General features: G+C 56.2%; 2 protein-coding genes across 5 annotated transcripts; one reads left to right on the top strand and one right to left on the bottom strand.

The window, feature by feature from the left end:
• Positions 1 to 7720: 7720 nt before the first annotated feature.
• TMEM203 (transmembrane protein 203) lies at positions 7721 to 8593 on the bottom strand. Its single transcript, XM_054220694.1, has one exon. It carries the CDS (start codon positions 8472 to 8474, stop codon positions 8064 to 8066), a length of 411 nt encoding a protein of 136 aa, XP_054076669.1. The 5' UTR covers positions 8475 to 8593; the 3' UTR covers positions 7721 to 8063.
• On the top strand, positions 8590 to 23378 carry NDOR1 (NADPH dependent diflavin oxidoreductase 1). Of its 4 annotated transcripts, none has more exons than XM_054220690.1 (15): positions 8594 to 8648; positions 9039 to 9173; positions 10151 to 10228; positions 10658 to 10755; positions 11521 to 11619; positions 12304 to 12405; positions 12912 to 13118; positions 13470 to 13591; positions 14002 to 14222; positions 14563 to 14670; positions 15411 to 15525; positions 16517 to 16663; positions 17305 to 17423; positions 20067 to 20161; positions 23171 to 23378. In XM_054220690.1, the coding sequence occupies exons 2-15, from the start codon at positions 9039 to 9041 to the stop codon at positions 23313 to 23315; spliced, it is 1791 nt and encodes a 596-aa protein (XP_054076665.1). In that variant the 5' UTR covers positions 8594 to 8648; the 3' UTR covers positions 23316 to 23378. The 4 variants fall into 4 exon arrangements, with proteins under 4 accessions (XP_054076667.1, XP_054076665.1, XP_054076668.1 ...); XM_054220691.1 differs by having other exon boundaries at positions 8604 to 8671; XM_054220692.1 differs by lacking the exon at positions 16517 to 16663 and having other exon boundaries at positions 8590 to 8648.
• The last annotated feature ends 151 nt before the right edge of the window (positions 23379 to 23529 follow it).

Below are 23529 nucleotides of genomic sequence, written 5' to 3'. Positions count from 1 at the left end.
GGACGCTGCGCAGGTAAATACCTGGAGGGTTAAAGGGCCGGGGCGAGTCAACGCTCTCGAGGCTCAGTTATCACCCGTTGAGGAATGCCAACACATTGAGTATTTACTCTCAACTCGAGAAGAGGGAAACTTTTAACTATAGGCTAGCCTCTCTCATCCACCTCTCTACCTATCTATGTGTTTGAAGGTACACATTTGCCTACATGCGTGTGTGTACCTATATATTTTACTGGCCCCAAATATTTCTGTCTGTCCAAAGGGACACCTGCCGGCTCACTGGAGTCACCCCTGAAAAGGGACCCTGGTCCGAGCAGCTGGAGGCTCCGGTGGTGTCTGCAACTCTTTGAATGGTGTCTGTCTGTATGTTTTGTGTTTATACATATATACACGTATCTGTTTTGATTTAGAATACTTTGTAGTAAAATAGTGTGAATCTTCTTTTTTTTGAATCCGCATTTAAGTCACTGTTTTAATTATATCTTACCGAATCACCTTGTTCATCTTTAAATTGTTTAATGATTAATTGCTGCTAAAATTTAACCTTTTGATCTACCTCAAATCATTAATAAATCTTAAGTTGTTGCTGAATCGTAACCACATCGAACATGTTTTCATCTGCGACAAAAGGGTAAGCAAACTCTGTCCTCGCAAACTTCTGAAATTGGACCGTATGTGATCAAAGATACAGGCCAGCAACGAGTGTTGTTTAATCCACCCTGGTCCCTCAAATGAGTGGGACTATCCATGCGGATCAATATCTCTGCAATCAAACCTACTTGCTCACTATTCTGAAGTACGGCCTAAGCAGGACGGTCAGCGTGGTTGCGTGGATGAACCCTCACCTCTCCAAAACCGTCAAGAAGGGATGCGACTGGTATCTCAGGAAGAGGATTAGAAGTATCAAACAGCACGAACACTGGAGTTTTAGCAAACAAATTATAAGCTCAGCAACAAGTAATTTCCACAAATTAAAACGTCCATTTACAATCTCCTCCATCGGCATTGGGAACTAATCAATGGCGCTTATCTGACATATCACCCCAATGGCAAAGAATTAATGAAAATGACCACCAACTAATTGTGAATGCACTACTTGCAGCCCAAATTAATGTCTCTCACTCTTCGTTATATTCACGTTCAACTGCGGGTACAATCTACTGTGGTGGTGATTATAAGAGAAGGTGAAAAGGGCACCTTACACACTGAAATTTGAAAGGTAATCTGGGGTAATGCAACTGCGTTTGAAAGGGAATTCCAATCCTGGTGGCATCTAGTTAATCCCTCTTATAAGCCCACTGACGGTAAAGCCACAGTTTTTGTTTGGCAACACGCGATGCTTCGGTGTACGCCATATACCCCATCATTGCGCTGGGATTAAATCCCCGTGGAACTGTCCTTTATCTCTCAGAACAATAAAAATGGGAACAAATGGCAAACTATTGATGTTGATGCTTGATGTTGATGTTGATGTTGATGCTTGTTGTATGGGAACAACAGGGATTTGTTTGTGAAAATAATACCATTAAGGCCCAAGACATCTGTCTTGACACTGAACAAAATGTTTGGCATTTTGAAATACATCCTGATGAAACCCTTGAAACTGCACTTGTGTATGTTGGAAATAGATGTGTTTGTGTGAGAACCCTTCTGTATCTACAGGCGACACCCCTATAGAGACATATAATCACTCAAAATCTGTATTGGTAATTTTACCAAAATTATGGGACGCAACTTTAACCAGTCAGCTCCTGTCACATCCCACCAACTGCTACAATCTCTGCGCTGTACCAAGATTTATTGCCTACCCCCAGTGGAGTGAATCTCTGATGTGTAAAGAAACTGTTGCAACATGATGACCTGAGTCAATTGAGAATTTGGCATAACGGCCAAAGAACCTTGATTACCATCCGTCAGGACGCAGAGTAGGTACACTGTGTCCTGGAAAGAGGGAAGAAAGATGGAGAACATCACTGGTGGGAAACTCTTTTTGGATGGTCACCAACAGCAGCTGGAATTTTGAATTTGATGCTGCATCCAATTGTAGTTTTGTTAGTTTTGACCTCATTAGGTTTATTGCTTATAATCATTCTGCATATCAAAGTTTGGCAAAAGACGAAACAAATTATGTCAATCCAACATGTAAAACACATACAATCAATTGACTCTGTATGTGAACTCACATGTAACTAACATTAATCCTGACACTTAAACTAAACATCCTATCAAATAATTGGACTCTTACCACTGGTCTGCAACATGCCACGTATTTATGACGTAGAGGCAAGAGGTAACCGTACTACCCACTCTATGAGTGATAAAGCGGATTGATTGTAGTCACGGGGTGGAGTGTGATGGGTGCGTTCAGCCCTTGACCAAACCAGCGCAGTTTGGTACGGGCTCCAAAGGAGGTAAAGGCCTGAGCCATAGCCGGGCCAAGAGCTCCCCTAGTTTCAATCTGTTCTCTGAAAACCCACAAAGGAACAGAGTGACACGGTGAGCATCGATGCATGAGCTTGGGACACGGATCATGCAATTAACGCACGAACAGGGGGTGGCTTTTCCAAGCCTCATTTGTCGAGGAACAAAGCAAGCTGTGGGTACAAGGAGCCTCATGCATACCTTTCCCATCGCATGTACTTTGACTACAAGCCAACCACTTCATTCCATAAATATGACAGCCTAAGTCAGCCTTCTTTGAGCTCTCCCTGCTAAGGCAGTGTGGCTGCACGGCGGTGACCTCCCCGTGAGCTGGGACACCTTCCACCAGTGATCCTTGAGGCAGAGACCTTTTACCAATGGCAGATCTTCAGTGAGCGACCAATACCGTGCATAACCCTGTAGTGTGGTAACTTGTGGCTCGGTAACTTTGATTTTGTCCCGGTGACTTTGATTTGTGCCTTGGTAGTTTTGGATCATCGTTGAAATTATTGTGCCATATAGTGACAGGGTGAACCTTCCCATCGAACTCTGTTAAGTCGCACTTTTACAACATCATATTGAAAGCACTTTTGCTAATACCTTTGACAGTGGTTCTTTCAGTGACCTAAATCACCCATTCACGACACAGGTTTTTAGTCCCAGTAGGAGAATTTGAGGCAGGCACAGGCTGACCAACTGCCCATCGTCGTTCCCTGCCCCCCTGACCCTTCCACCTGGACTTGTGGGTGGTGAGCTGCTGCTCCCAGTTAGGGCTTGCAAGACTTGGCTTTATTGTTGAGGCATTTCCAGCTATCTCTGCATGACAGCACCACTCTGGAGACACAGCCCACCCCCAGGTCCCAGGGCTCAGCTGCCAAGCCATGGCACCAACTGTGCCACCCAGTCCAGTCGCTCCACATCTCCCAGCAGCAGCTTGTCTGTGCTGGACAAACAGAAACCCCCAGCCACGTCCTTTTCTCGTTCTCGCCCACCATCCTTTTCTCAGCCACCCCTGGGGATGTGTGGATGTTTTTCTCACAGCCGTACCCTCAGCCAGTGGCTTCTGTTCCCACGAGCCCTGGGCAAAGCAGGACACTGCCCGAACTGTGACGCCAGGGTCCTTTCATTGATGCAGCTCCCATTTCCTCACTGGGAGCCACCTACTGCATCAGGATGCTAAAGCCACCACCATGCCGAGCAGGTCGCATGGTCGCCAGGTGCTGCCCGCGTCAAGATGCAGGTGGAGATGGAAGTCCCTGGGACCTCCTTTAGGAGCCCTCATGTCCCTGTGGTAGCTCAGGTCATGCTAGATCCTTGTCATTCCCGTGCATGAAGCCCAAGCTGAGCTGTCCCCGGCTGGGCTCTGCGCTGGAGGTGCCATATGGACATGGCAGCACCAGTTTAATCTCCCTCCAGTGTAGCCATCCCCAAATTCAGATGTCTCTCCAAGAGCTGCCCCTGTCCCAGCAGGAGCTGGGACACACGGAGTGGGGTGACAGTGGGTACCGACCCAGGGCGATGCTGGTTCGGCACCTCCAGTTCCATGCACGGGGCCGGGAGGAGGCCGGGCTGTGGGGAGGCTCATTCCCCACGGCCCCGGGGGTTTGGAGGGGCATGGGGCTGGGCACCTACTGGGCTCCATGGTGCCAGCACAGGGAATCCACGCTGCTCCCCCAGCATGTCCGCAGGGCCAAGCCTCCAGCCGGGAGCGAGCCGGGGCACTCCCCTAACACACGCTTTTAGCTGAGGAGCTGCCATTGGGTTTGGGAAAGGCCCAGCCGGCAGCAATGTCCAACTCACCCGCCCCAGCAACAAAAATAAACCCAGAGGGGAGATTTTTATCTTTGCCAGAGTATATTCCAGCATGTAAAAGAGTCTGTTGTGCCAAGATTTGAGGAGACTCCCTCCCATGCCAGGAAGCACCAGGGACCCCATGGCTCGCACCGGGCAGGGGACGGGTGTCAGGGGCTGTCCCCTCAAGCCCTGCCAGCTGGCAGAGAGTCCAGCAGGATTTCACCGAGGGGGATGCTCCCAGAAGGAGTTTTGTGTGGCCACATTGCCCCGGCCACAGGCTGGCGTGCCGGAACCGCACACTGCTGGGGTGCGAGCAAGTTTTGTTGCAGGACTTGGTGGCCCTGGGCAAAGCGGGTGACTCCTTTGCACGTGGAGCGAGTCCCGGGAAGGGATACAGCTCGTCCTGGCTGCCAGGCAATCCCCACCGCCCCTAGCCATGCAGGCAGCCCTGCATCCCCCTCAGGGCAGCACCCCGTGTGCCGCAGTTTGGCGACGTGCCGCCCCCGCGTCCCCAAAGGCAGCCGGGAGCCTGCCTTACCTCGGAGGAGCAGAGCTGGGAAACGCCGGTTGCTGGCTCTTCCCAAGGCGGCTGCAGCAATCTGGAAAAGCCGTTTGCTGGCGAGCCCGGCAGCACGCAGGTGACTGTGGCATCGTCCCTCCGCGCCCAGCACCACGCCCCGGTGACACGGCTGTTTGCTTGGTTGGGGCTGACGGTCCAGGCAAGCCCCGCGGGGGCCCATCAGCAGGAAACGGCCCCGTTCCTCTGCAAAGCGTTGCAGCGAGGCTGAAGGATGCGTTCATTTGTTTGATCTTATTTTTATTTTTTTCTTGGTTTGCCCCTTCTTTGGTTTAATTAGCCGGGTGGTTGGGGAGCTGTGGGAGAATCCAAAGGCACTGATCAGTCCCCAGGGCAACTCAGTGAGTGTCCCCTCCTGACTCAGATGCTTTGCTGCTCCTCCTGCTCCTCTTGCCTTCACTGTTCGTGTCCCCCACCCTCTGTGGCTCGGGTTCTTCATGCCTGTCAGCAGACACTGGCTGTCCCCCAACACCACCCCAGCCTTGACCCCCTGCTCCTATTGTCCCTTACCCCAGCCCTCACCCTCCCCAGACCCACACCAGTGACGCTGTGGCTGCTGGTGACATGACACCTGCATCTGCAGGTGATGAATCATCAGTGGTCTGGGCACTCAGAGAGCAACCGGGCGCCTTACGGGCACAACCATGGTATGGGGACACCGAGAGCAGGGATGAACTCACACTGGTGTGAGGTGGAAGTGGACAAGGAGCAGTTGGCCACCCTCCTCCCAGGTGACGTGTCCTTGGTTTGCCGTAGCTTGGCTCCTGTGAGCAAACGGCTGACTCCAAGCGGACAGACCAGAGGAACACCTGGGGAAATTACGGCTGCACTTTGGTGTGTCACCACCAAAGCCCTGGAAAACCACATCACAAGCAGAATAGCTCCTGTAAGGCAGGTCCCAGTGCTCGTGCCCAGCACCACCTAAGGGTGTGTGCAAGGACCGAAGCAAAATGGGTGCTCCTGTCCTGTACTTCCAGCACCAGACCCTGACACCAGCCCAGGATGGGCCATCTAGAGTCACAGGGGACACTGAGCCACGGCTGCAGCCAGGTGCCACCTGAACAGAGGCTGGTGGGGAGCAGGTCACACCACACATCGGGGGCTAAGCCCCAGTATGGCCCAGTCTGGGCTAAATCTGTGTCAGCTTATGGATCCTGCCAGACCAGGCTGCTGGTTCTCCCACCGCCATTCCGTGACAGCCAGGACAAGCCGGCAGCAGCACGAAGGGACAACCATCATCACCTACAGGAAACTTCCTCCCAGTGCCCGTCCACTTGCTAGGGAGAAAAGGAGCAGCCACTCATTTCATTGTCATCAGAGCATTTCATAGGGGAGATCAGACCCACAAACACGTTCCTGGTGCTCCTCAGGCCTCTGCTACGTGACTGAACTGGAGAGCCGGTTATAGAGCAGTTCTCCATCTCAAGATCCTATCTGCATGAAACAGATCATAGAATCACAGAATGGTTTGGGTTGGAAGGGACCTTAAAGCCCATCCAGTGCCACCCCCTGCCCTGGGCAGGGACACCTCCCACCAGCCCAGGTTGCTCCAAGCCCCGTCCAACCTGGCCTTGAACCCCTCCAGGGATGGGGCAGCCACAGCTTCTCTGGGCAACCTGGGCCAGGGGCTCACCACCAAGAATTTCTTCCTGATATCTAATCTAAAATCTCCCCTCTTTCAGTGTAAAACCGCTCCCCCTCATCCTATGGCTCCCCTCCCTGCTCCAGAGTCCCTCCCCAGCTTTCCTGGAGCCCCTTTAGGGACTGGAAGGGGCTCCAAGGTCTCCCCGGAGCCTTCTCTTCTCCAGGCTGAACAACCCCAACTCTCTCAGCCTGTCCTCACAGCGGAGGGGCTCCAGAGCTGGACACAGCACTCCAGGTGGGGTCTCAGCAGAGCAGAGTAGAGGGGGAGAATCACCTCCCTCAACCTGCTGCTCTTGCTTCTTTTGATGCAGCCCAGGATATGGTTGGCCTTCTGGACTGCAAGCGCACACATTGCTGGCTCATGTTGAGCTTTTCATCAACCAACACCCCCAAGTCCTTCCTTCTCAGGGCTGTTCTCGACCCAGGAACCCAAGTGCAGCAGAGGAGGGTGGTACCAGGAAGAGCTGGGTAGATGCGGCAAAGACAGGGATGGGCCAGGTAGCAGCTGAGGTTGGAGGGGAAGCCCTGGCTACCAGGAGATGTTTTTTCAGAGTCAACATCACCGGTAGAGTACAAAGCTCTGTAAAACCCGGTGTCAGAAGGAGACTAGTCCTCTGGGCCTGGGCTCCAAAGCAACACTAGACGTCTCGCAGAGGTGAGCAGCAGATCCACCGTTCGCAACACCCTCGTGGTGGGAGCTGAACACAAGTGACGCCAAGGTGTCTTTTGCACTGGGAGTTCCCTGTGACAATGGCATTTAACTCACTGATCCCCATTTCCCCGAGGAATACTGCACTACTCAGGCTTTCAGGAGGTCTGAGGACAGTGTTTCACACCAAAGCTGAGGTTCAGTGAGACCCCCCCGGCTCCTCACAACCAGAATCGGCCGTGCACACTCCTGTCCCCGTGCCTCGCCCTCCCGACACCCCTATCTTGATATTTAGGGAATGGATTTGAAATACAAAGAAAAAAAAGCCACATTTCTGTTCAAAAATATACACATCAGCTACCTCTGGCTCAGAGTGTGGCCCCATAAAACCCTGCCAGCACACTGAAGGCATGAAGTGAGAGGACAGATGAAAATAAATTAGCTTTGCTGCCGACACCAGCGCACAGTTACAGGTGTGGCCTCGGACAGGGCAGAGCAGGCGTGGCAGCAGCTGCGGCGCTTCGGACTGGCAGCAGCGTGGGGTGTACGTGGATATCGACAGCAACCACCCCAGCTCCGGGTGATTCCCCTTCTCCAGGCAGCAGTTTTAAGTACAAATGCTTTCTAGGGAAAAAGAATTTTATAAGTTAAAACTAATCCTTCTGTGCATTTTTATTTCAAAATAAAATAACCAGCATATCAAACAGTGCTTGCAGGGCAGGATACTTTAAGACTAACACAAGAGCTGAGTGAACTGAAATGCGGCACAAAAGGATCTTTCGAAGAAATACGATGCTATACAACACAGCAGCGTGCTTAATTACAGCCCCTTCTTCTCGTAGAACTGGACCTGTGCAACCTGCCACCCACCACGATGGGGAAACGCCCGATGACCGTCGCTACGAGTCCAGATCTCCCCGGTGAGGCAGGCACGTCCCCGGCCAGGGTGAGGGCAGCGATCCGGAGCCCGCTCCCTCACCGTCAGTTCACCCGGCAGGCTCGGATCATGAGCAGCTGGAGGAGGATGAAGATGGGCGACATGATAAGCCCGTACCAGAGCTCCCGGGTGTGCTCCACCAGCTTCTGGCACAGCAGCATCTCGAAGACGAACTTGAGGCTGAGGATGGTGAGGATCCAGAAGAGCCGCAGCACGGCCAGCCGCTTCTCCCCGTCCTGGAAGAGCCGCACGGAGACGATGGTGGTGAAGTAGGTGCTGAGGCCGTCGGCGGCGAAGAAGGGGACGAAGACGACCCACCAGGAGAGCGCCGAGGCCTGGCCGTCCACCTTCAGGACGAGGAGCACGGAGAAGGCCAGCAGCGCCAGGCCGTGCAGGAAGATCTCGAAGGTGGCGAAGCCCAACCACTGCACCAGCTCCCGCAGGGAGAACAGCATCGTGGCGGCGGCCGCGGGGACATGGGCGCTGCCGGAGGGGGACACACACACCCCCCGTGCCCCCGGCGCCTCAGCCCGCGGCGGGCCTCCTCGGCGGCGCAGAGTGATGACGTTGAAGGGAGGCGTCGCCCGCTAGTGACGGAACCGGAAGCGGTGGGATGGGGAAGGGGAACGGTGAGGGCATGGTGGCACCTACGGTGAGGCCGGGTCTGGGTCTCGGGGCCGGGTCTCGGGGCCAGCCAGGGCTTAGGCCGGGGGCTAGGGCTTAGGCCGAGGGCCGGGTCTCGGAGCTGGGGGCCAGCGGTTAGGCCGGGGCTGGGAGCCAGGGTTTAGGCCAGAGCCGGCTCTCGGCACTGGGGGCTAGGCCTTAGGCTGGAGCCGGGGGCCGGGTCTCGGGGCTGTGGACCAGCGCTTAGGCCGGGGCTGGGGACCGAGACTTGGGGCCGGGGGCCAGGGCTTAGGCCAGAGCTGGGGGCTAGGGACCAGGGCTTAGGCCGAAGCCGGAGGCTGGGGCTCCCAGCCCCTCATCTCCTGGTGATTTACACTGTTTTTATCTCTTTGCAGATGGCAGAACGGAAACTCCTCATTCTTTTCGGCAGCCAAACTGGGACGGCTCACGACACAGCTGAGAGAATTGGCAGAGAAGCCAAGCGCCGGCATTTCCAATGCAGGGTAGAGGCACTGGACAGCTATGAGGTGGTGAGTGGGGAGGCAGAGGGGGGTTCCAGGCACTCCTGGTCTTGCTCCATCTCCACTGACCCCGTTTCTGGTGCTTGGGCATCCTTCACCCTCCCTGTGACCTGCTGTATTTCACCAGACCCTGGTTCTCTGCCCTTTCTGAGGGCAGCTTGTGCGAAATGCAGCTGAAAACATGTGAAAACTGAGCGGTGACTCTTGGGATAGAGTTCTGTCCTGGTTACAGCTGGGGCAGAATTAATTTTCTTTCTAGTGGTTGCTGTGTTTCAGACTTGGTATGAAAGGAATGTCAGTAATGCATATTGTTTTAATTGTGGGTAGGTGATGTTTATACTAGTCAAGGACTTTTTTCAGCTTCCCACGGAAGCTGAGAAGGAGCATAGACAGAGCAATGGAACGGCCAATGGAATATTCTGTACCATAGACACCATGCTTGATATATAAATGGGGTTATCTGGGGGGCAGGTACTCGGGATTGCTGCTTCAGAAGCTGCCAATTTCACCAATTCACCAACTGGCAAGAGTGACTTGTGTCATTATTATTGTTATTTTCCTTTTTTTGTTATTGTTCTATTAAACGGTCTTTATCTCAACTCATAAGGTTTTTTGTTTGATTTTTTTTTTCTCCCTCCCCCCTCCTTTTCTCCCTCTTTTCCGTACCCTTCTTGAGGGGGGAAGGGGGAGTGAGTGAGCAGCTGCATGATCCTAGTTGCTGGCTGGGGTTAAACCATTACAAGTCCGTGTTAGATGACAGATACACAGGCATACCCTGCAAGGCGAGGAGCACCAAGCAGCCGATGGCACCGGCAGCGTGTAGGCAGCACATGCTGCTGCAGAGCCTCTGGGGGAGATTTGCCATGCGGGGCTATGTGTTTCGTTCTGAGCATGGTCTGTCCGTGAACTCTATGTGATGTGAGCAGCTGTGTCGGGACAGCCGGGACACATGACCTCAGTGCCCCTTTCCCTGTCTGTGCCCGCAGGCCAACCTCATCAATGAGCTGTTGGTGGTTTTTGTGTGTGCAACCACCGGCCAGGGTGACCCACCTGACAACATGAAGGTAGGATGTGCTCCTGTCCATGTTGCTTTTATATTCCTGGTCCAGTGAGTGCATTTCTCTCTTCGAGCAGCTTGAGCACTGGTTATTTTTGAAGTGGGGAGCTTTGGAGCAGCACCAGTCACATCTTGTGTTACTGATGGGACACGGGCAGGGAGCTGGTGGGGTTTCAGCAGCTAAACAGCTGAGAGGGACCCCACCGTCACAGGAGCCTTGGGTTTGTGGAGGGCTCACAGAGCATCATCCGTCTGGTACGTAGCAGTGGTGGCTATTTTCAGGGGTCACCTCTGCAGGTTGCTGTGCTCCCCACTCTGTTGGGATCCAGCAGAGGGCAGGAGGGTCCCAGTGGGTGGGCAAGGGGGGAGGTAGGGACAGGCAGGCAGGGAAGGCTTCTTTGGCAGCAGCGTGACTCCACAGCTGTGTCCTTCATAGACGTTCTGGCGGTTTCTGTTCCGGAAGAACCTGCCACCCAGTTCCCTCTGCCAGCTGGACTACGCCGTGCTGGGCCTTGGTGACTCCTCCTATCCCAAGTAAGCAGCTCTGCGGCTCCTTGGCTGCCCGCGACAGCTGCTCCTCAGCTCCGGCTGCAGGCGAGACCAGAGTGGCTGGAGAATGAAGGGGATATGGGGAGACAGATCCTGACTCTAGAGCAGCAGCTCAGATGAAATGTAATTCCCACCAGCCTTAAAAATCCTTGCCGTTCCAGCCTGTGTCCCTCCTAACCCTCAGGAACTGGGCTTCTACCCATTTCTTTCCTTGTCTGTTCAAACAGGTGCTTTGCCGCAGTGTGTCAGACATCATTTTTCAGGCAGTTATTACAGCCATGCAGTTCTCTGTCTGAATTGCAGGAAAGCCTGTGCCACAGCACTTTCAGTGGATTAAGCCCACAGGCGACATGAAACAGGGCAGCCAGCCCTGTTAGTCCCAGTTCTCTCCCAAGACAGTATTCCCATGTGCCTGGAAAAGCTGTAGTGGGGTGGCGGGGAGCATGTCTGAGCTCCGAGGGGCAGAGGGAAGGAAGTGTTTCTCTGCCTGGGGAACAAGCTGCTCTGAAGGGAAGCTTGACTGCCTGAGTCCCTTCTGGGAAGCTGGGCATAGCCTGTGTGGCCCAGCAAGTGGCAGCCAGCTGCTTCTCTGAGCTGCCTCAGGATGGAGGCATAGGCTGGGCAGGGCACAGGGCCAGGTTGGTTCTGGCCTCTTGTAGCCCTGGCAGCCTGTGCTGGCTCATGTAGCCAGTGCCTGCTGTCCTGCTGGAGCAGCCCTGCCCTCTGCAGCCACGGTTATTCTCTGCTTAGGTTTAATTTTGTTGCGAAGAAGCTGCACAAACGGGTGCTACAGCTTGGGGGCAATCCTCTGCTGCCAGTGGCGTTGGGAGACGACCAGCATGACTTGGGGTAAGAGCCCAGTAGAGGGGTGGCGGGGGGGGAGCTCTGGGGTGCGCTACAGTTTTGTCCTCGGGCTGAGAGCAGGGCTGTGTGTGCTTTACCCCAGCCTTGGGGACAGCAGCCTGCTGCTCCCACCACGGGGCTGCTCCTGTGCCCCAGACGTTACCAGCAGCCTGCTGCTGCTCTCTGTGAATGTGCTGGTCTCTGCTTGTAACTTTCCTGTGTCAGGACCTGTGTCACTTGCTTCTCCAGGGTGTCCCATGACCTCCAACGTCTCCTGGCTCTGCCCCAGTCCTGTTCAGACTAGAGGACGGCTGTGTCACACAGACACGTACCTGCAGGTGTTACAGCAGCCTGAGCTGTGCTGCTGCTCTCGCACAGGGCAGAGGTTGTGTGTGGCTTGGGGGAGTCGGTGACTGCCACCAACTGGGCTCAGGGGGTTGGTTGTTCTGTTCAGATGTCAGTGGTTACGCCCTGAAAAGCGGGTGGGCGCTTGGAGTCGCTGAGACATGTTTCTGCACCTGAAGCTGGAAGGGAAAGGCATGAAGCAGCTGCCTGCACCGTGGAAGGGGAGCTGAGGTGGTTACCCAGGGGTGGCTCAGCGTTGTCTGGGTGCACAGTAGCAGCACTTGAGCATGGCAGGATGATGGGGGAGTCACAGGTTTGCTGCAGCCCGAATTTTCCCCCTTGCAGGCCAGATGCAGTGGTCGATCCATGGCTCCTGGCCTTATGGGACAAGATCCTTGCCTTGTATCCTCTCCCTCCTGGCCTTGAGATCGTCAGTCCAGATGTACGGTGAGTGCAGAGGGTAGGCAGGGACTGCTGGAGCTGGCTGGTGTGAAATGCCATGCTTCCTTGGCTGTTCTCCAGGATGGAGATGTGCCCTGCTTTGACCAGGAGGCCTTCCCGCACAGCTTCTGGTGTCCCAAGTATCCCTTGGACTGTAGCCACAGGTGGCTCATCTCTCTCTGGATGGGGTGTCCCCTGGGTGTGTGTGTCAGCTGCCCCAGCAGAGTTCTGCCCCTCCTGCTGTCCTGATACGCCTCTGCCCTAGGCAGACCCGCCAAGCTTGTGTGCCCAGCCAGCCTCCCTCTACCGGTGCTGGAGCCTTTGGGATCTCCTTCTCCTGGCAGTCTGCATTGCATTCCCTTAGCACAGGCCAGCCCCAGGGGAGAGGGACGATGGGTGGTGGATACGGTGGGAGACTTCACACCACTCCCTGCCTCCAGCTTCTAGTGCTGTGACAAGCAGAGGAGCTGTGACATGGAGGTAACTGTACTGCATTGCTCTTCTCCCCACAGCCTGCCCCCAAAATACACCCTGCACTACCTGGCTGAGGACTCCCCGCATCCCGATGGTGGCCTGCTCCAGCCGACAGCACCCAGGACTGTTCCCTCCGAGCTGCATCCTTTCCCTGCCCGGATGGTGTCCAATCAGCGGGTCACAGCAGAATCCCATTTCCAGGATGTCCGGCTCATCGAGTTTGATGTCGCGGCCTCAGGGATCATGTAAGTGTTTTCCTGACTCCCACAAGCTTTGCTGTGCAGAATTGGGTGTCCCATAGCCTGCCTTCCTCTTCCATTCCCCTTCTTCTGTAATATCTGAGGCTGCAGCCTCATGGATGTGGTCCCTGCTGCACTGTCCTCCTCCATGACAAAGTCAGGGGTGTATGGCAGTGTGGGTCCTGCCCACGGACCAGCTCTCTTTGCCTTGCCAGGTTAGAGAGCACAACGTTAGTGACACTGGAAATGTGTCTCAGTTGTGGGTTCTCCCCTGCTGCGGGTGCTGGTCGGGCTAACGGTGCCGTGCCCGTGGGCCTGCCTTGTGGCTCAGCTCGTCAGCTCCCACTGCATCTGCAGGTTCAATGCAGGGGACGTGGTGATGATCCAGCCCCAAAACTGCCCTGAAGACGTGCAACAGTTCTGCCAGCTCCTGCGTCTAGATCCAGAGAGATGCTTTGTGCTGAAGCCCACAGAGCCCGGTAGGTCTTGCCCGCCGCTCCTTTCCCTCCCTGCTGGGACAGGGCAGCCCCCTGAGCTCTGCCCTAGCCTGGAGCTCTGCTTTTCCTTTGCTTTAGACCCGGGAGGTGTGATTGATTGATGGGTAGAGGACCTCTGCCTGTCTCACAGCGTGGGGGCTCTCCTTCCCTCCCAGCACTCTGCGTGCGTGGATCCTGCATTAGGGCTGGTGCCAGTGGGAGGATCCCAGCGGTGTCCAGGCTGCACCCACACCTTGTGTCTTTGCAGCCCCCAGCTCAGGACCCCAGTCGGGTTGCTCGCACTGCTGCCCCATCCTGGGGGATGCCAAAGCTGTGGAGGCAGCAGGCAGGCGGTGTTCAGGTGTCGTGCCCTGGTGCGGGCGCTGAGCTCTCCCCCCTGCCTTGCCTTGCAGGTACCTCCCTCCCTGCCCTGTTGCCACAGCCCTGCACCATCCGGTACCTGGTCACCCACTACCTGGACATCTCCTGTGTGCCGCGGCGCTCCTTCTTTGAGCTCTTGTCCTACTTCTCTACGAATGAGCTGGAGCGGGAGAAGCTGCAGGAGTTCAGCTCTGCACAGGGGCAGGAAGAGCTGTACAGCTACTGCAACCGGCCCCGCAGGACCACTCTCGAGGTAGGGTAGAGCCCACTCCGTGAGGGCTGTGCCACGGTATAAAGCACCCAGGCAGATGACAAGCTGTTAATTTCTTGGCTGGGGAATTTTGTCTGCTTCACATGCTTTCTGAAGTGTCCTTGGATTTCCACTGGTGATTAAGAACTGCTCCACATCCTTTTGGTTCTGTCTGTGGTGGGCCCTATGCTGGGGGGCAAGGGGAGAGCAGTGGGATGGGGCAGTTGGTGCCTTTGGTCAAGGGCAGCGCGGCACAGCAGCGTGGCACAACCTGTGCTGCCCTGAGAAGCAGGCAGGCTGCCCTCTGGGGTGCACTGCGTCCCACCACCCTTTGGCTTTGCAGGCCCTCTGGGATTTCCCTCACACCACGTGTGCCATTCCACCCGACTACCTGCTCGACCTCATCCCTCGCATCAGACCCCGCGCCTTCTCCATCGCCTCCTCCATGCTGGTAAGAGCTCAGCCCTTTTTGGCCTCATGTCAGGCTCTGAGCAGAAGGTCTGGGCAGAGCCAGGACTGACCATCGGTGCGTGCATGCCGCAGATGCTCAGACTATACTCCCAGGCCCTCTGAGCACCCATGACCTACCCAAACCCCAGCTCTGCTGTGAGCATGTGGCAGGCCGACATGCTGGATGTTAACCCCAGGGCTGTGCCAGCCTTCGTATTAGGGCGCTTGCTCTCCTGCAGCCCTGCAAGTGCTGGGGCTGGCCCAGTGCACTGCAGAGGTCTGGTGTTGTCGTCGCGGGGAGCGGTGGGATGTGGTGTCGCAGAGGCTGTTGAGCATCCCTGGGTGGTGTGGCCATGGGAGGGGGGAGTGCTGCTTCCTGCTGCTGCCGGGAGGTGGCAGTGGGACCTGGCCCGGGTGGCGTGGCAGATGTCAGCCCATGCACGGGGTGGTGCTTACCCTCCATGGGGACCACAAGGGTTGGACATTCTCTGTTGCTATTGCCAGCTGTGCAAAGTATTCCCACAGCTGTGCTTCTCTGGGAAAACCCCCTTCCCCATTGGAAGGTTTGGGCAGGGATGTGCTCCATTCTATGTCTGAGTGGCTGTTTCAGGCTAGGACAAGTGTTGCAGATGCCCTGGCAGGAGCTGGGCACAGGCTTTGTCACTGGAGGAGGCACTGGGCTCTTCCTGCAGAGCCATGCTGGGTGTCTTCTCATTTCTCGTGGTTCCTGTCTGGACACAGGCTCACCCTGACCGGATCCAGATCCTCATGGCAGTAGTGCGGTACAAGACACAGCTCAGCAAACCCCGCCGTGGTCTCTGTTCTACCTGGTTGGCCTCTCTCAACCCAGAGCAAGGTAATCGCTTGGACTCTGTGAGAACCCTGTGTGCTTGTCACAGCACACAGAGCTGATCCCATGGGATCAGCTGGCCACGCGCTGGAGCTGCTTGGACCATGGGTGGAGCACCACCATCACCACAGGGAGCTGGAGCACACTGGCTTGGCAGGATGGGCTGAACTCAGAGTAGCCATCCTTCCTCACTGCTGCCATTCTCTTCCAAGAATGGCATGGTCCTCTAGCTTTCCCTGAGTACTCTGAGCTCCTGGTTTTCTTCCAGCTGCTTGACCTTCCTGCTCCCAGTGCCAGCATGCCCTGCTGTCCCATAGTGCGCTGCTCTTGGTGTCCTGGAGCTGGCAGCACTCTGTCTGTTGGACACCTCCAGCCCCATAGCACCAGCTCTGGGAAGGATGGTCCTTCCTTTGAGCACATCCATCCTGTCCTATGAAGCCTGTGAGTGCTGCTCATCTGCTTTAACCACAAAACCCCTTTAGCTGGGTCCCTGAGCAAATGTGACAAGCTCATGGGGTCTCCCTGCTGTGGGATGGTAGAGCATTGCTCTGTATGACTCCAGGGCAAGATTTGGGTGTTCCCTGAGTACCGAGATGGGGATCTTCACACCTCCTCTGGTTCCCAGAGGAGGAAAGTTTGGCCCTCCTTTACTTGACAGCCAGGTTGAGATCTCTGCTTGTCTTCACCACTGTCTTCCCCGGCACCACCGATATGAGGAGAAGGCTGTCCCACAGCCTATGTGCTGTAGGGCTCTTGCCTTGCTCTGGGGTTCCCTCAGGTGCTTGCAGAGGCCATGCTGAGATGGCTGAAGTGCTTTTGATACACACATAGTGTCCCTGTGGCACCAGGGGTGCCTTGGTCCCAGGGTTGTGGTAAGCCAGATGCTGTCCATATCTTTGGAGCATCCTGGAAGAGCTGGATGCGTAGCTGGCCCTCTGCGGGGTGTCACAAAGGCAGAGGTGGTGGGGTGATGCTAGTCAGTCTGTTTGTTTTGCAGGTGATGTTAGGGTGCCTCTTTGGGTGAAGAAAGGAGGAATGAAGTTCCCAGCTGACCCTGACACCCCCGTGATCATGATTGGCCCCGGCACAGGGGTGGCACCTTTCCGAGCAGCGATACAGGAGCGGGTGGCACAAGGACGTAGAGGTGAGGGGTGGTCCTGTGAGGGACATGGGTTGCCCCTTGCTGCAGGCAGGTCTGCGTTCAGCATATGGGAAGGTGGGACTTGGGGCTTCTGAAGGTTTGGACAGGCCTGGCCTTTGCTATGTTTGAGTGGGAGCAAGCTGGGCTCTGGAGCAGGTGAGGACCAGAGCCTGGTGTGCGCAACCTGTGTGGTTATTCACAGGCTGCACTGCAAGGCTGCTCCCTGGGTCAGGGCAGGGCTCTGCAGAGGCTCTTTCTTGGCTCTCTGTGAGTGGAGATGGGTTGTTGAACTCGTCTTCTACTGCACAAGAAGTCGTGCCTCTGCTCTTGTCCCATCGTCGTTCCCCTGGCTCAGCTACGGGTCTCAGCAGGAAGCTGAGGCTGGTCGAGGGGAACAGGCAGCCCTGGAGGGCTCTTCTTGCCCTACCTGCCCCTGCCTCCCCAGCACAAAGGGGCCTCTGGTTGCCACAAGCCACCTGGCTTAATGGTCACACAGTTCCTGAGTCCTGGTCCTTCCAGGTCAGGGCTGTAAGCCAGGCCTGGCAAAGAGGTGAGAGCCTTGGAGCTCTGTGGCACCAGTGGTCCCCAGTATTCACAGGGCATTTGGTCCACCCATCATGGCCCTTCTGGTCTGCTCTCTGCAGGGAACTGCTTGTTCTTCGGCTGCCGCCAGAAATCCAAAGACTTCTACTGCCAGGCAGAGTGGGAAGAGCTCGTGACAAAGGGCTTCCTGACACTCTTCACGGCCTTCTCCAGGGACCAGGTTAGTTCCCAGAGGAGAAAGGAGGATACAGAAGCATCTCAGGAAGCACTGGTAGGACTCTGCCAGTGTTTCTGGCCCCTGTACCTGTTGGCATGGCGTGCGAAGGGCCTGGTGGGGTGGCACAGTGCTCAGCTCGCTCACTCACACCACCTTGGTGCTGGCCAAGATCCCCACCGGCACTGCAGTGCAGCTGCTCAGCCGGGACGTGTCTGGCTGAGTTGAGCTAGAAAGATTGCTGGGATGGGGCTGGTGAGTGCCGAAGCAGATAAGGCATTAGCCAGCTTTGTTTGGCTGGACCACATGAGTGATAAAGGCTCCCAAGCCTCTCGGAGGGGTCACCAGGCAATAAACTTTCTTGGTTGAGTGCCACCCTCCCCACCGTGTTTCTCTGATCACTGGCTGAAGCTGAGGAGCTTGGCTTCCATGCCAGCTCTCCCCGAGTCTCATCCGTGCAGGAGAAAGCTCCCCAGAGATACAAGCACCCCCACAATTCAGTCCCTCACTTTGCTCCCTTATTTCCCAGGCGGCGTCTTTGGTGGGCAGCTCTCAGCCCCTCTCTGGGCTGCGGGGCTTTTGATGTTGCCAGACAGGCTCCGTGAGCTGGGACTCTGTTTCACTGTTTCGCCCGTTCCCTTGATGGCACTGAAAGCTCACCCTGCCTTTGAAATAGAGAGATCTGATAAAAAGGGTCAGTGAGAATGGGTATTTCTGTGTAGCTCAGCTGCCCCAGCCCTTTTCTCCTGGCTGTGTGCATGCGTTGACATGAAGCCAGCATCTTCTATCCAGTCACTTGTAAGGCATGAGTTGAATGCCACTGTGAAGGCTTTCCAAGCCTTTGATGAACGGGAGCAGCACTGCAGAGGTTTATTGGATGACTAGTTTGTCTGTCTTCTGGTGGCTAACACAGTGAAAGGGGACCTGCTGCTCCCCAAATCTGGAGAGCAGCCCCAGAGCCTCCTCCTGCCCTCATAGATGCTGGAGGGACGAGACTTGCATCAGAGTGTGCCTTCTGGCCTCCCTTCTCTGCCTGCTTTGTGGGGGGAAGCAGTTTGTCCTGAGGGTCTTCTGCCACCAAGTCCTTGCAGTGCTGTAACAGGGAGGCAAGTGGGGGCGCAGCCAGGTAGGATGTGCCACATTGGGCCATTGCACCTGCGCCTCTAGGAGATACCACAGCTGTTAACTCATCAAAAATTTGTTTTCAAGAACTGGCAGGAGCTGGGACACCCCACAGCTGAGGAGGAGTTCCCTCTTCTCTCTGTAAGGTCCCCTTTGCAGTGACCTTCTGTCACATCACGTCTGCCCCGTGGTGCAGACTGACTGATCCCAGCCTAATGCGGCTGTCGCTAATTCTCAGCAGGATGCCCTGGGGTTTAGCTGAGACATCGTGACCTGAGTTTGTCACTGGGGTCCTCTGGTTTCTAGGTAGCTGCTGGTCCTTAAATGACCTGCTCGGAGCCCTAACCTCGTCGGCAGAGCCTCTGTCAGCACTTAGCTGATTAATGGTAATGATGCTGAAGCTGAGCAACCAGCTGGCTGTGTTGGTGCTTGTGACGAGCTTGCTTACCTCCTGCATCGCCGGCAGCCGGGTCGGAGCAGTGGAGCTGTGCCCGGGGGTGACCTGACTCTCCAGTGCAATGCAACCAGTGGAGCTGCGTGGGACCTGCTGACGCGCGGTGACCAGCTCTTGTGACAGCCGGGGCTGGGGGTTGTTCCCACGCACACCTCCAAACTGCAGCCCACAGGGAGCCTGCGATGCAGCAAGAGCCTTGCTGCCTTTGGGGCTGACGGAGGGAGGAGGACATGGGGAGGGGGTTGTGCCCGCAGCTCAGCTCACTGCTGTGCAGAGCCCAGCGTGCTGGAACACGCGGCAGAGGGCCTGGCCTCCATCACACTGTCACCTTTGTCGTGGAGGAGCCATCTGGGCCGGCAGTGAATTCAGGCACGTTAGCAATGGTGTTCGTCTTGGGCAGGAGCCAGAGCCGTAGGCAGTTGCTTGAATGCGAGAAGTCTTGTGGATTAACCCTTTGGGAACTCTCCTTGGTTGGGCTATACTGTGCCAAAAGCCAGGCGTATCCAGTCCCTAAGTTCAGCGGAGGGGCAGGGAGTGGGACCAAGGCTGTCTCTCCAAGCTTCCTGCCCTTCCTAGCTGCTTCAGGCCTCCAGCAGGTGACAGGGCTGGGACCGGCAGCCAGGGGTGCGGGGAAGGGTCTCTGACCTGCGGCAGCCCTGGCACAGGGGGGCCAGCGAGCCTCCTCTGCCCATGCAGGGAGAGCAGAGGAAAGGAGGGGGAGCCCTTGTGGGGACTCCCCAGCTCATGGTCCACCAGAGCTGGAGCAGGCAGGGGGCAGACAAAGGATTCGGGGGGGGGCTACTCACAGCATGTTCCTCATTGAAGGTCCTGCTGCTGCACCCATCTCCCCCAACCCATCCCAGTGCACTGACATGAGGTGTGGGGATCCCCTTCCCTGTGTGAGAGTTGATCCAACTGCTTCTCCCAGTGCCCCCCTATGCTGGGGGGCTGTGCTGCCCTGAGCTCTTGCAAAGAGCCCCTGAGGACAGTCCCCAGGGGCCGGGCAGGCGTGCTGGGGTTGGGGCTGGGGCCGTGGCCAGGGCCGGTGGGCTCAGCGCCGTGTTTCCCTGCAGGAGGAGAAGGTTTACGTTCAGCATCGCATCCGGGAGAACCGAAGGCTGGTGTGGGAGCTGCTGAGCAGTGGGAGCGCTCACGTCTACCTGGCTGGGTAAGTGAGGTCCCCACGCAGGGACTGGGGGAGCGGGGCTGCACATTGCTGCGTCTGCATTCCCTCGACTCATCACCCTCCAGAGCGAGCACACCCTGCGTGGTGGCAGGTCTCTGGGGGCTGCACTGACTGCCGCAGAAGGTCCTGCTTGTTCCTTCTCTCCGTACATCCTGCTCCGCAAGCCCTGGGCTGAGAGGGCTGTTTCTCCCCTACCCTGTGCTCCGGTTAGGAGGGGCAGAGCTGGCACGGCGGGAAGGGTGCTCCAGCCGACCCCGTGTGCCCATCCCTCCAACTGCCTGTGACTGGTGTCACCTGAAAGCAGGCAGCCTGGCCCCTGACCCACGGCAAATCTATACACAGGAGAGCTCTGGCCTCTCTTTACACCCCTCTCCTCCAGTGGGGCTTGGTGAAACCAGAGAAAAAGGCTTGCGTAGTTCCTGTGGCTGCTCAGGTGGGCAGGAGACTTTTAAAGCACAATATACCAGCACTCCACTGGTGCTGGGGCTTGTGAGCAACAGCTTTTGGGACCCTTGGCGCATTCTGGCTGACTCTTTGCACCCACATCTGCCTTTCCGGGGTAGGGACAGGCCATGTTGCACCGAAGCCTGCCTCCTTTGGCAGCACAGTTGTTCGCCAGGTGGTTGTTCACCTTAGGCTGGTAGAGAATCTCAAACCAAAAGCAGGGTCTGGCCTTTGGAGTCAGAGCATCTGCAACTTTGTTCGTGGCTCTGTGTCTGCTTTCCTGGGAAAAGCCCTTAACCTGCCTGCCCTTGTCGCTGCCTGTATGGCAGGGAGGAGGCTGCTCACCCGCTGCCTGGGGCGAGCGTTGTGAAATGCTTTTGGGCTCCTTGAGCTGGCGAGAGGCTGGCGATGGTGTTTGTCGTGCACCCCATGACCTGGAAAGCGCTGTGCAAACCTGTGCCTTGCTGTCGACACGAGCAGCAATTGCAGGAGGCTCTTTCCTGCCTGTCCCGCACGAGAGCAGGAACTTGCCCGGTGCCTCGCAGAGCGAGACTGGCCTTGCTGCATTCCTGGGAGAAGGAGATTTTTGTTTACTGCCCAGGAAGCGGAGGCCAAGCCGCCCACCGCCCTGTTCACTGCTGCACCAGCGCTGCCGCCTGGTCTGGCATGCCTCGCTGCATGGCGGGGCTTTCTGGGGCACTTACCCCAAACTGGTGATTCCTACCCACAGATCTGGGGTTCAGGTTTGGTTTCCTCCATCAAGCTGCACCTGGGGCTTGGGCTTGTGCCTCCAGCCACAGCCCAAATGCTGAGACCATTGGGCAGCTGTTGGGTGACCACCGGGCATGCTGTCCCCATGGCTCTGTCCTCTCCTTCCATCCTCTTTGCCGCTTTCTGGTCCTGATGGAGTTACCCTGGGGGCTGCCAAAAAAGGATCAGTGTCTTGGAAAGAGCAAGGCTTGCACAGCTCTCCCCATTGCAGGATTTTGGGTTGGCCATGAGGGTGGTGTTTTGGACGTTGGGGTTGCTCCAAGACCCGTCTCGCTGGGGTCTTCGCCCCTGGCACAGGGTGGCCCTCAGTCCTGATCAGGCAGGTGGGATCCGAGCGCCTCGTCCTCCTTGTACAAGTGGCAACTGTCCTGTTTGCAGTGGGCACTTGCCCACTCCTGAACAGCCCACACCACTTGTAAGGACGCCTGGGATCACAGTGCCCCTCCCTGGCCCGCAGGCTCTGAGCTGCCAGTGGGGGGCCAAATAGGAAGGTGTAGGTGAGGTAGCCTGAAAATGGCCTTTTTTTCCCCCCTAAAAGTAGTATTCCCAGTTTCAGCCATGCTAGGAGAAAGATGGGGAAAGTGAATCCTGGGCTGCGTGTCCCGGAGCAGCAGCAGCTCTGGGCCATGTAGCACGGTGTGTCTGACTTCCCGGGCCCTTGCTGGCTGGGGCAGGGGCTGGGGGGCCAGGGCTGTGTCTTCTCTCTGATTGTGCCCGGCTTATCTTACCCAGGCCCATAAAGGTTGAAAATGTCTTTCTCTTTCTGCTAAAAAGAGATATTTGACATGTTTTCCATCACAAGCCCGGCTACATTATCTTGCACTTGCATATCAGTGCCTGACTCAGAAACGATATGACTCTTCCAAAAAAAGAAGACCTCCTTTCTGTGTATTTTGGGATGTTAATCAGCTTCAAACGCAAGTCAGAATTCTGCCTTGTACTTGGGAAACAGCAAGGACGTTGCCAGATGCTCGTGCCAATTGGAGCAGCCTGGGAAATTTTTTATTAGTTGGGGTTTTTTTTTTTTGTTGTTGTTGCACAGTCAGTTCACCAAATGAATCTCTCTCCAGGAAAAAGTCTGAATTTCTTATTTCCCATAAGAAATAATTGCGCTTGGAAGTGTTGAATCCTATTTGGGTATTTTCTACACAGGAGCTCATGTTTTCTTCACCATTTCTGTTATTTTGAGGTTTGAGCTGGCTTTGGTTACAAATGTCACCATCAAAACAATCATTTCGGGTTTCATGAAAGGCGGCAGCGGTTGGGCGGAAGCGGCTGCTCCTTCACAGCAGTCGTCTTACCCAGCTCAGGATCAGACACGTTTTCCATCGAATGTTTCCCCTGAGATGAAAGGACGGTTTCCTGCCCTCCTGCCGATAAATTATGACTCGTGCATATTCCCCGTGTCCCTCTAATAAGCGTGATGGGAAACGGAGCGATACAGGGGCTGGAGTTAGGGCTACTGAGCTGTGATGCTCCTTTGCCAGGGACTGGCCACCAAGACCACATCTTTGCCTGAAAAGCCCTGCGTGGCTAACGGCGCTGCTCTCTAGGGAGTGGTAGGAGCTACCTCTGGAAGCCTGTCATTTACTCAGCGCCAGGCGGGCTGTGTTGCAGGGTGAGGCAGGTTCCCACTGCCCCGGTGCGGCAGTAGCCCACGCTGTGTGCCAGGGGCGGTAGGTTCGGCCGCAGGGACCACTGCCCCGCCGATGAGCTGTAGATAGGCCTCCGTTTTTCCTACTCGCCCTCCATCTCACCGCCTGCTCTCTCTTCCAGGAATGCCAAGCAGATGCCAGCGGCGGTGGCCGAAGCCCTGCAGTCGGTGTTGCAGCTGGAAGGTGGCCTGTCGCCCTCCGAAGCAGAGGAGCATTTAACAGCCCTGGAACGGTCCCAGCGCTTCCAGTCCGAAACCTGGTCGTAAGCCTGGCTCCCTGCCTCCCCCTTCCCCACGAACTCTGCCTGAATAAAGGAGCCAGCCAAATGACACCTCTGGCATCATCCTTGGCCTGAGATTATCACAGCCAGGAGAGGGGCCTGGCAAAGGGGGTGGATTTACCCAACCAGCCCTTCCCTGATGGCAGCAGGGCCATGGTGGGCAGGGGGAGCCCATCTCCGGGGGAGGGTGGGTTTGGCGT

The sequence above is a fragment of the Rissa tridactyla genome, chromosome 14 (genome assembly GCF_028500815.1).
Source record: "Rissa tridactyla isolate bRisTri1 chromosome 14, bRisTri1.patW.cur.20221130, whole genome shotgun sequence".
NCBI lineage: Eukaryota > Metazoa > Chordata > Aves > Charadriiformes > Laridae > Rissa > Rissa tridactyla.
Note: the sequence above shows the minus strand (reverse complement) of the source record. Positions and strands in the feature narration are given on the sequence as shown.